The following is a 13,604-nucleotide window of genomic DNA, read 5'->3' as shown; positions in this document are numbered from 1 at the left end:
TCATATTACATAAAAAATTATTTTAGTAAATCCATTATTTTTAAGTTTGAAAATTATAAATAAGTACTTATTTTTTTAATAAGAATCCTTAGCGGAACACGACATTCGGACTACCCCATGAACGGTGCAGATCTGATTTCCCAAAACCCTAGTTGTAACTGAAGCTGCAACACCAAATCCTTGCCATTACTTTTCCCCAAATAGTCCCAAACCCAAAATGTAATTAAAAATTTCAGTCGCGCCGTTTTTCATTTCAGAGGTCCATTTTGGCGGGTGAACCCTGTTGGATCAAAAAGTTTGGGGAAAAAACAAGGCTAGTTCCGTCATTTCACCACACCCGTTCTAGGGTTTTCCCGACTCGTTTATAAACCAAAAGGGCTTTTTTCCTGGATCGGCCACGGGTGGTTCTCTGTCGGTTCTCTCCCTCTCTCTCTCTCTCTCTCTCTCTCTACGTCAGTCTCATCCAATTCCCACACACGCGCCGCTGCCCACTACACCTCCTGCCCATTGCCATCTCTCTTTCCATCTCTCTCTCTAGAAATAGAGATTGTACCTGAGGACTCTGCATTCATTTCTTTTCTCTGGGTATTTTGATCCCGGTTCTTGTGATCAGGGTCTTAACAGAGTCACTTATTAGCCTCTGTTTTCAGCAGAGTAAAACCATTTTAAACCCATAAAAGTACCAATTTTATCTGGGTCGTCACCCATTTGGACAAAAATAGGCTATTCAAATGGTGGATCTGAGTGACAAAGTAAGTGATCACCACTCACCGGCTTGTTTCTCATTTCATTCTGGTTAATCTTCGATGTCTAAGTTTATATGTTTGTATCATAGTTTGATTTAATTTGTGTGATGATTCAGGGATCAGAGTCGGAAGAAATGAACAGCAGCAGCAGCACATCCACAGATAAGGGTTCGACGGAAGGGAACCAGATTAAGACCTGCGTTGATTGTGGGACTTCGAAGACTCCCCTCTGGAGAGGTGGCCCATCTGGCCCTAAGGTCTGATCCATCTTCAATACCCTCGTATCTGCACAAATACTTCGTAGCTATGTGTTTACGTGTTTTGATTTTAAGCATGGTTCCGAACGAGCCGAGTAGTTGGTTGTTCAAGTTTAGTTATGTAGTAACATGTTTTCAAACTGTTGCCCCGGCTTCAATTGATCGCTGCTAGTGGACTTTGTGATTGGTCCTTAAAAATTAGATGCACGTGAGTTGGTGTGAATACCTAAGTTCGTAAAGAAAAAAGAAGTTTCCAAAACGTATTTAAGCTTGTTTATCACCATTCATTAGTAGGAGATACATTCCTACTAGCTGACCAATTAATTTTTGATTGATTTTTAACTAGTTCAACATGTGTCGAACTCAAGTAGCTTCATTTACTTATATAGTTGTACTAATTTAGGTGATTTGATCTGGATTTTTATTTATTTATTGATGCAGTCACTGTGCAATGCGTGTGGGATCAGAAGCAGGAAGAAGAGAAGGGCACTGTTGGGTCAGAACAAAACAGAGGATAAGAAATCGAAGAAAAACGAGGGGAATAATCACAACAGAAAATTGGGGGAATCGATAAAGAGGAAGCTGTTGGCGTTGGGGAAAGAGGCGATGTGGCGGAGATCTACGGTGGAGAAGCTGAGGAGGAAGCTGGGAGAAGAAGAGCAAGCGGCTGTACTGTTGATGGCTCTGTCTTGTGGCTCTGTTTATGCTTAATTTTATTATTATTTTTTTTAATCTTTCAGTTTTAGGAAGTGAAAAAGAAGATTGAGAATGTCATTGATGACTTTCTAGGAGTATTATTAAAAATGTAAAATCTTCTGTTGTCCTTCCTAAGTGATTTTTGCCCGCCCTTTTCGTTTGTTTCCTCTGTTGTGGTTTTGATCATTGTCTTCTTCAGGAGAAATGGATTTCAAATTCAAGAGGAATGTAATGTAATGTAAGAATGAATGAGAGATTAAATTGTACTACTAGTACTAGTATAAATTCATCTTGTCCTTCTTTCCCTAAGTTAATCGAAACTAGAAAATAGTACAAGCATGAGGTCATGAAATTTACTTTTATATTGTAGGAGATAGGAACCAGCATTTCTATCGAGGTGTTGAAAACGGAAAAACCATGACGCACTCTTGGATCTCAATTTGGTGTTTTCGGCAAATGAAGAAAGAATTGGAGTATGCAATAATATGGGTCTGTTTCTATTTACGGAACAAAAGTGTATCATCATGTTTCAACCGTTAAATTTTTGCCACTACGTTAGTTAATGAGCACCACGCGATCAGGTGGCCCATATGATAATGAATGGTTATCCCAGAAAAGTCATGTCCATTAGGTCCCCACAATACTATCCTCCGCGAAAGCCGAATGCAAGAGTAAGAGTGAACATCAATTGAGGTTTGTTTTTTAAACAGCAAAAACAATTTCTTTAATTTTGAAATTGTTACAAGATTAATAAGAGTAAGGAAATACTAGAACCATACTCAAAGAACAGCCGTCTATCCAAATCGAAACTCAAAAATTTAAAATTGGCAAGAAGCCAATTAAAGACATCCAATTGGCCGAAGCCCAAACACCCGTATGAGTTGGGGCTTGGGTAGGTTTGATCTCGACTCCATCAGATCAAGCCCGTAGTCAAGAGAAAGCCCAAACATGAATTGGACTGAAGCCCATATGGAGATTGTACATTTCGCACAAAAAAAGACAGAAAATGGAGTAGTAAACTAACAGTAATTAGCTGGGTTTATGGAAAAAGCAATGGGCACAAGGTGGTCCAAAAAGCGAACCCTTCGCGAATCCATACGAGCAATTTTACGTGGGCTTCTGTGCTACGAGCCCGACCCATGAATTTTACCAAGGCAAGGCCCAAGATAAAATAGATTTCCATCTTGGAGAGAGAATATAAAAAAGAATGAGGCATAATTTGAGTGATCAAGTGATGTTGTGCGCACCTCGACTAATTCCGAGTCCCTGAAGTTTAACAGTTGAGCAAATCTATAATGGCCCCAAAGGGATGAATAGCACCTGAAAAGTTTTGAATTTGAGATATTCGAAAAGAACAAACATCTAAGTCTCAAGTCTTGACCACTAGGACCAAGGGCGACATCACTTATAAAAACCGAAAATTGTATGGGACTAATGATGGTCGTGTCGGTAGTATGGGACTAATAATAGCACCAGAGAAGTTTTGATGTTGTGCTCGCACCTCGACTAATTCGGAGTCTCTAAAGTTTTGAACTTGAGTACACGGAATGTATATAGGTACCAAAAAAGTTAGAATATGTGAACCGCACCCGGAAAGAATGTAGGAGTAACCTTACCTGTAAAATTAATGGCCGTGTCGGTAGTAATTTCTTTTTGCATTTTTGATCCAATGACCGTGTCAGTCAAAGATCTCAAAGCGTGCCGGCCTACGATGAAACCTCAAAACGGCCACCAATCGATTTTCTGTGTTTCCATTTTAGATTTGTTGTTGCTTTGGCTGTTGGACACATGAGATGAGACAGCACACAAAGGTGGTGAGAGCACTGGTGAAAGCGTATCTCATAGCATAGCATAGCATGTGAATCCCACATAGACAATCTATAGTGTAGTATTTTTTTTTTATGTCGTTTTGATTGGTAATAAACAATTAATATAGAGAATGTTGCATGTGTTGTAAAATGGAGGCGTTTATTTGTTATATGTTATATGTTAAAATTAATAATAATAATAATAATAATAATAGTAACAATAAGTGATGGTTTGGTCGATTTTGTTTCATGAGCAGATCCTTTAGATTGAAGCCGGTCGAGAAAAAATTAAATTTATTTTTTATTTTAAAACTGAATATACCCAAACTAGTTAGTAAACTGACATAAGTTGATTGGTTAGGTTTAATTTGGACGGTCCATTCGTTTTAGAGATTTTTTTAGAAGGTGAGCTTAAGAAAAGGAATTAGAAACGAGTAATTATTCAGTACTCCAAGAGTATATGAATAGCATACTTCATTCTCTCACATAACATGTGGGTCCCACACTCCCACATAACATATACGTGAAACCCTTAACTAATATTCGTTCATGGGAAGAGATTATTTTTTCGTATGTCATACTCCTATACAAAACTCTATAGTAAAATCTCCCCCATATTCTTTTTATTATTGAAAACAAAAAAGTATATGCTACAATATTTGGACCCGGGGACCTTGCCGAGCAGCCAATCCGGCCATTTATCTCGGAATCAATGGCTCGGATCGAAACATCTTTTTCCTTTTCCTTTTTTTTAAAAATCCGTTCGGTACCTTTACATCTGGGCCGTTCAAAACACTTTTGAACACCCGAGATGTGCTCGGCACCCTTGCCAAGCACTCTGCTTGGCAGGGTCTCCAGGTCCATAATATTCTCACTGGTTAGTACCATGATTCGTGAGATAGTGCTTGGCAGGGTCTCCAGGTCCACAATAAACATAATATAGCTAATTTGCACGTACTAGCTAGCTATTGATTATCTAGCTCAATTGGATTAGGGTGCAGAAATTTGACACATCAAAGGTGCAAAAAAACTCATGATTGTCTAAGCTCAATTGGAGCATATACAATTCAAGAAATCAATTTGTCTCGACAAAGAGTGTTTCCTCTAACAATTTTGGGCTATAACTTATTGCATTTTTGACAACTCATTCACGCTAGCTTACAATTTATAGGCTAGTAAAAATAACTTAATATTTTTTAACAATAAAAAATGATCCATAAGTTATTGCTTACCGGCAATACATGAAGACAAAATTAATGGCAATATACAAAATAGGACAATGTTCAATGGGAACATACTGCCAGGTACTTTTAAAATTTCAAATGTGAGAGAGGGAGGGAGGAAAGATTCTCAATTCGGTGACCCACCACCAACGGACCTTTTCCACATATGCGACTTTTCAATTAAAAACATCAAACTTGAGCAGGCCTACTTACACAGGGTGAGAGTCCATGACTTACGGTCTTTATAAAAATTGGTTCCACTATTTGAACTAACTTTTACTCCACTACGTACTACTCCAATAAATATAAATACTAGTACTAAGATGAATGACATGTCTCAAAATCATTTAACTTGTTCGGTTTGAATTTTGAAGGAATTTTTTGAGAATAATGAATGAAAAGAGAAATAAACAAATTTATTGAATACCGAACACAAAAATTTTGAAACTCAAACACATATGTTTTTGTGTGTTTCAGATCATTTGGTCCATTTAGACAAGGGAAAGCTAAGCCTAAATTCGCATAGATTTTACACACGGATACATTTGAAATCGTCTGTATGTGTAAGGTTTTTTTTTTGATCCGTTGATATGTGTAGGTTGTACACTTTTTTTTTTTTTGGTTGAATTCAGTTAATTCATTCAGGTCCGAAGGCGAAGATTACATCGCAAAATTTAAGAGTGTACCAAATTATCTAATCCAGGACATTAGGACACCCTGCAAAAGTAAATCTACACTAAGTGCCGATATGAGAATTCCGTCTGGAACAAGACAGAGATATCTCAAACGAAATCTCTAGAACAAATCATTATACAATAAGAACAGATGAAATCGAAACAATGCTAAGAATGCGTAGGGTACAAGCGTAAAGGAAAGACTGCTCCCATGGACAGACCACAACGACCGCCGGCCGGTTGTACGCTCTAGATATAGCCTCTTTTATTATCAAACTTTTCCAAATACATCTATGTCTAAATTTGTGCGTATTCCTCAGTTAGTAGATTCTTTTAATCGTACTTTTCGGTAGTACAGAAACGAGTGGACCCACTCAAACACGCCACTTCAACAAATAAACAAACAACTCCAAAAAAAAAACACAAAAAATTGTTTTCCAAAAAATTTACAGCTTCAACTAGCTGTACACTGCTCTCATCATTTTCCTCTCCGCGTTTCCTCTTCCATCTGCTCTCTATATCTATAAAAAAATACTACTATGTAGCTCTCTCTCTCTCTCTCTCTCCACATTCAAACTTTGAAATCAAGAGAGAGAAACAAAACAACCATGACTCGCCGTCTCCTCTTCCTCCCCCTCCTCCTCCTCTCTCTCCTCTCCACCACCACCGCCGCCCCAACCACATCCACCGCCGCCCCAGCGCCGGCACCGCCGGCCTCCGACTCCTGCAACGGCATATTCCTCTCCTACCTCTACAACGGCGGCGTCCAGCTCCACCCGACCCTAAAATCCCACCCGACCCAACAACCCTACAGCTTCAAATCCACCCTAACCATACTCAACAACGGCCTCGACCCTTTGAAATCGTGGATGGTATTCGTGGGGTTTCAGCACGGCGAGTACTTGGTCTCTGCTTCCAATGCTGTCTTAGCCAACGGGAATAGCATACCTGGGTCTGTAGCAAACGGCACCGTTTTCGCCGGGTACCCGAGTACTGATCTGATGACTGCTATTCAGACGGCTGGGGACACCACCCAGACGTCGGCCCAGATTGATCTGGTGGGTACCCAGTTCGGTGTCGGGTCGCCCGATGTCCCTATGCCTACTAATATCACGCTTGCTAATGATGGCTGGCTTTGTCCCGCACCAACTATGCAAGGTATATATATATTTTTTTTCTGTTTCTTGATTTTTCATAAAATTTGATGTGTTGTTCTTGGGTGTATCGATGGGTTTGATTTGATCTGTGTACGGTTGGGAATTTGCTTCTTTCTTTCTTTTCTTGTTTCTTTTGGTTGCTAGGGATTTTTGGGAAGTCAACGGAAATTTTGGATTGTTATATTGACGACATCCTTATAGGATGCCATTGGAGAAGCTCTAGATGGCATTTTGGAAGAGATTATTTTGATGGGGTTTTGTTTTAGTCTAAAGTAGTCTTTTTTAGTATCAATTCCACATAAACATGGATATGATGTTCACGGGTATATTGATGGGTTTGATTTGATCTATATATCCCTATGGCACAAAATTGAAGAAGCTCTAGATGGAAATTTTGGTAGAGATTAGTTTTGATGGGGATTTTTGTTATAGTTTTTATATATTCTGTAATTATCTTCGTGGGTGTTTTGTATGGTATGCATCTGATCAGTAGTTTATGTATCTACTATCTAGAGGGTGGTCTGTGGGTTTTTTCAATGTTAGAGGGTGTGGTGATGAGACAAAGTTGGGGTTGTAGGATGTATACATTTTGTATCTGACTCTATGATTGTGAGTTATAAGCAACAAATTGCTTACCATGAGGTTTTGATCCATGGGATACTCATTGATGTTATTTTCCTTTCTTCTTAGGAGTCGGAGAGTTAAAATCTTGGACTATTAGAAGTCATGAAATTTGAATCCTGTGTTTCGAAAAACTTGGATGTTCCAAATCTCATTCTCTAGTAAACTTGACATTTCAGTTTTCAGGCTGTGATGTTTCATGATTTGATTTCACTATAGTATATGTGGGAGAGATGGAGTGGAATTGGACATCAGATTCCAAACTAGCTTTATCTAGGTTATAAATGTCTTGCGAACCCACTCTAGTTGTAGTTGGTTTGACTCCACTCATCACTTAGGTGGGATTTGGATGAGGCTTTGAAACCCAAACTCAGATATATCTTTTTCGGCCTTTGTTTATGATGAGAGGTCTATTGAAATGGACCAATGTTACTGCTACCCAATGTCTGGACTGGATCCAAAAAGCTTGAGTTCATTCTCAAACCAGCTTATAGTGTAAATGAAGATTTCAAAATTAGCCGAACATGGTGGGAAGAAGTGTATTTGGTTCTTTCTTGTTACAAAAATAATACTATTAACTACAACTACAGTGAAGTCTTCCTTGAATGTCTTTTAGGTTGGTGGGAAGAACGTAAAGAAAAGCACTTCGAGAATGAAACGAGCAATCCATGTTGCGATGGGATTATTGCTTTTATATTGACACAACCATGAAACAATCTAGACAAGGTTGCATTTCCTCTGTAAATAAGTACTAGAAGTTGGAGAACAAAGAACTGGTAGAAAGTGGATACTTTGTAATATTGTCGATTAATGTGAATTTAGTATGCTGTTTCTTTGCAAGTAGGCTTCTAAAGTTGATAAAGGTGTTAATTTAATTTTGGTAAGTGGTAAATATACGTGTTGTTTAACCTATGTTATGGAGTATGGACATTTATTGTTTGTGTTTCTTATAGGGACAAGTCAAATGCAAGTATGCTGTACTGAAGACCCAACCTTGAAAAATAATATCACCACAGCTGATGAATTTCTGCCACGCCAAAATGGTGATCTTACGATAATGTATGATGTGATCAATACATATGACTCAAATTACTTGGCTCAGGTCACAATCTCAAACAATAATCCCCTTGGCCGCCTTGATAACTGGAAATTAAGTTGGGATTGGATGAGAGAGGAGTTCATTTATGCCATGAAAGGTGCTTATCCTGAAGTTCTTGATACGACAGAGTGCCTCTATGGTAAACAAGGTGTATACTACCAGAACTTGGACTTTTCAACTGTATTGAATTGTCAAACAAGGCCAACTATAGTCGACCTCCCTCCAAATTTGGTCAACAATACTAACTTAGGATCAATACCCTTTTGTTGCCGAAACGGTACAATCTTGCCTCCGTCGATGGACCCGAGCAAATCCACTTCTGTTTTCCAGATCAACGTATACAAAATGCCGCCGGATCTCAACCGCTCTGAGCTCACCCCACCCCAGAACTGGCAGATCAATGGCACCCTTAACCCAAATTACCAATGTGGGCCCCCATTACAGGTGAGCCCTAGCCTGTTCCCAGACCCCAATGGGTCCCCATCAGATAAAACTGCATTTGCCAGCTGGCAGGTGGTTTGTAATATCACAGAGCCTAAGGGAGTGAAGCCCAAATGTTGCGTCTCATTTTCTGCTTATTACAATGAATCCATAATCCCTTGCAATACATGTGCTTGTGGGTGTCCTAGTCCTTCCAGTACTACTTGTAGTGCTACTGCTCCAGCTCTTCTTCTTCCAGCTCAGGCAATTCTTGTACCTTTTGATAATCGGACCGCTCTCGCAAATGCTTGGGCCGAGCTCAACCATTTTGCAACGCCCAACCCATTACCCTGTGGAGATAACTGTGGTGTGAGCATCAATTGGCATTTGTACACAGACTACACTAAGGGATGGACCGCAAGGATCACGATCTTCAATTGGGATGGCGAGCCGTTTGTTGATTGGTTCACCGCGGTGGAATTGGACAAGGCAGCCCCTGGTTTCGAAAAGGTGTATTCATTTAACGGGACTAAGTTAAGTGGTGTTGACAATAATACGATATTCATGCAGGGGCTTCCAGGGCTGAACTATCTCGTGGCAGAAACGCCCGGAGCGGATCCACAGAAGGATCCTAGCGTCCCCGGTAAGCAACAGTCTGTGATTTCATTTACGAAGAAACAGACCCCTGGAATCAATGTGGTCGGTGGGGATGGGTTCCCCTCTAAAGTATATTTCAATGGGGACGAATGCTCGCTTCCTACAGTACTTCCGTCAGGTAGTGCTTATGGGAAGGGGTCAAATATTAGCATTTCGGTGCTCCTAGCAGTCGTAGTAGCATTCTTGTTAATGCAGTGGTAGTATCGGATGAGGCTCAACTACTTCAGTAACTTTGATGACTCTCCCCTGGAAAGTATGGCTCTCATGATTTTACCAGAAACACAAGTTTGGCCGTGCAGAAGGTTCTGACACTCGATTCGGTTTGTTGATTGCTGTTGCCCTGTAGATTATGTTGGGGGAATATCAGAGTTCCATTTCTTTTATCAGATGTTATATCATGGCATGACAGTATAGAGTTCAGCTTTTGTGTATACAGCATTGGACTGAGAAACTTATCAGTATATTCTTTTTGATTGGAGTATGTTTCAAATTGTCTTCTTTTTGTGGATTATGTGCAAGTGGTTTGTTTTCCGCAGTGTTAACTTCTGTTAGCTAGAAATTTTTTGAACGAAACTCTCCCTTTCAGTTCTGTTTTAGAGCTCTTCCTTCGCCCAGCTTGGTAATTTGTATATAATTTCAGCATCCCCTTCTTTGTTCCCGGCGTCTCATATAGATGGTCTGGAAACCTACTGGAATCTGGAATTGTGCGATAGCTTGATTTATATTGCTGGGTCTTTCCAAGTAAAGTAAGCTGAGCTTCTTTTCTCACCGGAGGGCTCAGGATCAAGTCTTCCTGCTTACATTGGAACCCAATCTTTGACATTATGGATCCATGTTTGGTATAGGTTTTTCTCTTTGCGGTCCAGGCATGGTTGTTTGTGAAAACCCGTCGTGGCTCTCTTTTGGTTTGTTTTTCTCATTTGTTAGATAAATGTCTGGAAACCCGTTTTGAGTTGGAGACATACCACATGCCCTTACCGAGTGTCCAGTATGGGTACTTTTACACATTTCGAGCCTATAAAAATGGGTACCTTTACACATCTAAGAAGAATCCAGTTATGGGGTGTAGACGGTTTGGTACGGTCTGGTTTTGGCATTTTTCCAAATCGGACATTTCTGTTTGGACGTTTTACCAACAAACCAAACCGAAGCAAATATCAATGGTTTGATTTGGTTTGACCGATTTATAGCGATTTTTCGGTTGCTTAATGGCATATAGTAAAAGAATCCCACCCATGGCTCCGTTCCAGAAACCTTCTTATAAAATAAGTACTTATTTTGAAACTTCTCAAAGAAAAATAAGAAAGATTGTTCCACAAAACCTAAATAAGCAGTTTATTTCACATTTTCAAATTCAAAAATAACGAAAATGAAAAATAATTTTTCAATTTTTTTTGCACCGTATTAAAGATCTCAATGAGATCTATCAAATAAGATTCATATTGATAGGAAAATTATTTGCGTAAACACATAATTTTTGAATTTGAAATTATCTTCTTAAAAAATAAGTAATTGTTCACCCTTTTGTGGAACAACCCTTCTTATTAGACAAAAAATAAGAACTTAAACCCGTTCTGGAACGGGGCGATAATTTCCCCCAAGCTTCATTTATATACAAAGCAACTATAATTTCTACAATCAACTATTAGTACAATCCATATTTATAATGTCTCATTCCGCTAAGGTTCTTTTTAACTATTTCCCGCTTTACGAGTCAGACACACCATTCTCTCACTATGTATCACCTTTAATTCAAAAAATGGGTACTTATTTAAAAAATAACTACTTTAGTCCCTCTTACAACTAAATGTTATTTCTCAAATACGAGCCATAAGTAGAAACCATAAGTAGCGAAAATACCAAAAATACCAAAACAGCTAACATTGAGTCAAGATCCAAAAAAAAAAAAACTGACATTGAGTCATTCACAGAACTTTTTTAAGGTTGGAACTAAGCTACATTTTACACATTTTTTTTGTTATGGATACTCGTATAAATCTTTGACCAAAAAAGTATATATACGTATATTTCCATCCGGTCCGGATTATATTGGATTGGAGAATGGGAAACCAAATCAAACCGATTATTTTAGTTTGGCTAACAATCAAACCGGACCAAACCAAATTACCTCTAGAAACCAAACCAATCCGCCGGTTTAGTCCGGTTTCAGTTTTCGATTCAGTTTACCGGTTTTTACTTTCACCCCTTTGATAGGTTTCCATGATACCTTCATTTTGTTGAATGAGAGATGTATAAAAGATATAGAAATAAATACTGTACAGGATAAAAAGGGGCCATCCCAGGGGATCCGGGAGTGCTATAGTGCACCCCACTCCCGTTCGATGCCAAGAAAACAAGGACAGATGGGGACATCTAGAGGAGAAAACACCCAAACACGATACTCTACCCTGCCATACAAATATACAATGGCAAGGGCTAACAACCTATCAACCATATGCCATGGCACGGCAGTTCTCACTGGTATAGCTTCCCACATCCTTTTAGTAATGATGACAGTTGAAAGAAAGAGAGTCATGATCCTCCACATTTAATGTACAAAGCACACAGCTTAAAAATGGAGTGATTTCCTCCTGGTCCTCCCACGAGGGAGGTCAAGGTTTGAGCCTCGTCAGAGCCGTTGGGATTCAGGACTATGGACAGTTTCTGGACTTCTTGTGGATTAACTAACTAACCAATTCCCCTGCTAACCACTCATTGATGTATACAATATTGGGAAAAAAAAAAAATTCCTCAAGTTAACTGTTATCAGAAACTTCAGGTGTTGCTAGTGTAATATTTCCTTTTAACTTTGTTACTGTAAATATAACGTAGCATCATCGAAACAGTTATATAACACATCGGTGGTAGAGTCAATTTCCAGTTTCAACCAATTGTACAAAGGACAACTTCATATTTACCATAAAAAAATGTTGCCAAACTGATGCCAATGGAAGTAATTCAGAGTTGGAGGAACCGTCTCTCTCGCCTGCACCGGTACCAAGTACAAATTACACAAATGTGTCCTCAAAATTTCAAACGATGCAAGAACATCAACAGAAAACAATAAGACAACTATATAAGTAATCGAAAGTTCAAGGGTGAGTACGGAAATATTGTGCTGACGAATGATTCATATCGCTATCAAGAACACTCAATGTTGATCCGCTGACGTGCATTCCACCTGATCAAAACAATGTTGTTGGATTCTAAGTAATAGTATTTTCGATAATTTGTGAAACAGTGAGCTCATTAGTGACCCTGATGGATGAGAGGTCCAAAATTAAGATACCAATCACTAGCCAGTGCCACATTAAAAACATATTAGGGCTACTGTTATATTGTGTTACATTAGTAGCCCATCCCATCTAGGGAATTTAGAAGTTGCAGCATGACTCGTACTGCAGATGGTACGTCCTGCCCATCCCAAAAGGGATGGAAATATTCAAGCACCCCCGTGTGTGTGTGTGTGTTTGTGAGAGAGAGAGAGAGAGAGAGAGAGAGAGAGAGAGAGGTGTTAGTGTTCTGCAGGAGCATGTTAGGATGCACAGGACAATTGGGGAGAAAAGCAGACCAGACCCAAAACTATGCAGGGGAATATTGGCACTACACAGCTTTTCAAGGCTCGAATGCCTAATCCTCGTTTAGTCCAAACCAAGACATTACACCCATACATAAAGATCCCAATAGCAAGCAACACAAAAATTAAGTTAAGACACAATGACAAGCATTACAAATGCACTAGGCCATCTTGGCTTGGATTTGTCAAACTCAAACAAACAGCGTGCAGGAGATAGAATAACTCACATTATACTGAACTGGGAAATAATTGTGGGTGGTGTGAGCTGATTCCATTGTTATCATAACGTTAAAAGGATATGTTAGGATGCACAGGAAAACGTTTTGAGGTACATTACCATTCTTATCATAACATTAACATGAATCTAAACTATTTCTGCTGTCCCAACTCCAATGTCAAAAAATCATCAACTGATTTTTGCTTCACAGGGGTGCACTGTGGAAGTGGACTACCTTAAAGTGCATAAGAACAAGACCACATGTAAACCACTGATAACATCTAAAGGAGGAAAAAGAAAAAGTGACAGGACCAAAAGAAAAAAATCAAAAGCCATGGTATGCATTCAAAACCAGCAGTAGCGCAAATTAGAGGTAATGCAGTGCATATTTTTTTTTTTTGGCTAAACACAGTGCATATTCACAGGTAGTAATAAAGTGCATAAAACCATCA

The 13,604-nt window shown here is 39.1% G+C and overlaps 2 protein-coding genes across 2 annotated transcripts; both read left to right on the top strand.

Annotated features, from left to right (window-relative positions):
- Positions 1-391: 391 nt before the first annotated feature.
- Positions 392-1,984, top strand: LOC131317639 (GATA transcription factor 16). Its single transcript, XM_058347178.1, has 3 exons — positions 392-752; positions 863-1,003; positions 1,445-1,984. The coding sequence occupies exons 1-3, from the start codon at positions 732-734 to the stop codon at positions 1,712-1,714; spliced, it is 432 nt and encodes a 143-aa protein (XP_058203161.1). The 5' UTR covers positions 392-731; the 3' UTR covers positions 1,715-1,984.
- A 3,859-nt stretch (positions 1,985-5,843) lies between these two features.
- LOC131317638 (COBRA-like protein 7) lies at positions 5,844-9,832 on the top strand. Its single transcript, XM_058347176.1, has 2 exons — positions 5,844-6,562; positions 8,136-9,832. Exons 1-2 carry the CDS (start codon positions 6,013-6,015, stop codon positions 9,557-9,559), a joined length of 1,974 nt encoding a protein of 657 aa, XP_058203159.1. The 5' UTR covers positions 5,844-6,012; the 3' UTR covers positions 9,560-9,832.
- Positions 9,833-13,604: the final 3,772 nt, after the last annotated feature.

This window comes from Rhododendron vialii, chromosome 2a (genome assembly GCF_030253575.1).
Source record: "Rhododendron vialii isolate Sample 1 chromosome 2a, ASM3025357v1".
Taxonomy (NCBI): domain Eukaryota; kingdom Viridiplantae; phylum Streptophyta; class Magnoliopsida; order Ericales; family Ericaceae; genus Rhododendron; species Rhododendron vialii.
Note: the sequence above shows the minus strand (reverse complement) of the source record. Positions and strands in the feature narration are given on the sequence as shown.

Coding starts and splice junctions, on each gene's coding strand:
- LOC131317639 (XM_058347178.1), top strand. CDS start 732: ATGGTGGATCTGAGTGACAAA. Junction 753..862: donor TGGTGGATCTGAGTGACAAA/GTAAGTGATCAC, acceptor GTGATGATTCAG/GGATCAGAGTCGGAAGAAAT. Junction 1,004..1,444: donor GTGGCCCATCTGGCCCTAAG/GTCTGATCCATC, acceptor TTATTGATGCAG/TCACTGTGCAATGCGTGTGG.
- LOC131317638 (XM_058347176.1), top strand. CDS start 6,013: ATGACTCGCCGTCTCCTCTTCCTCCCCCTCCTCCTCCTCTCTCTCCTC. Junction 6,563..8,135: donor TCCCGCACCAACTATGCAAG/GTATATATATAT, acceptor TGTTTCTTATAG/GGACAAGTCAAATGCAAGTA.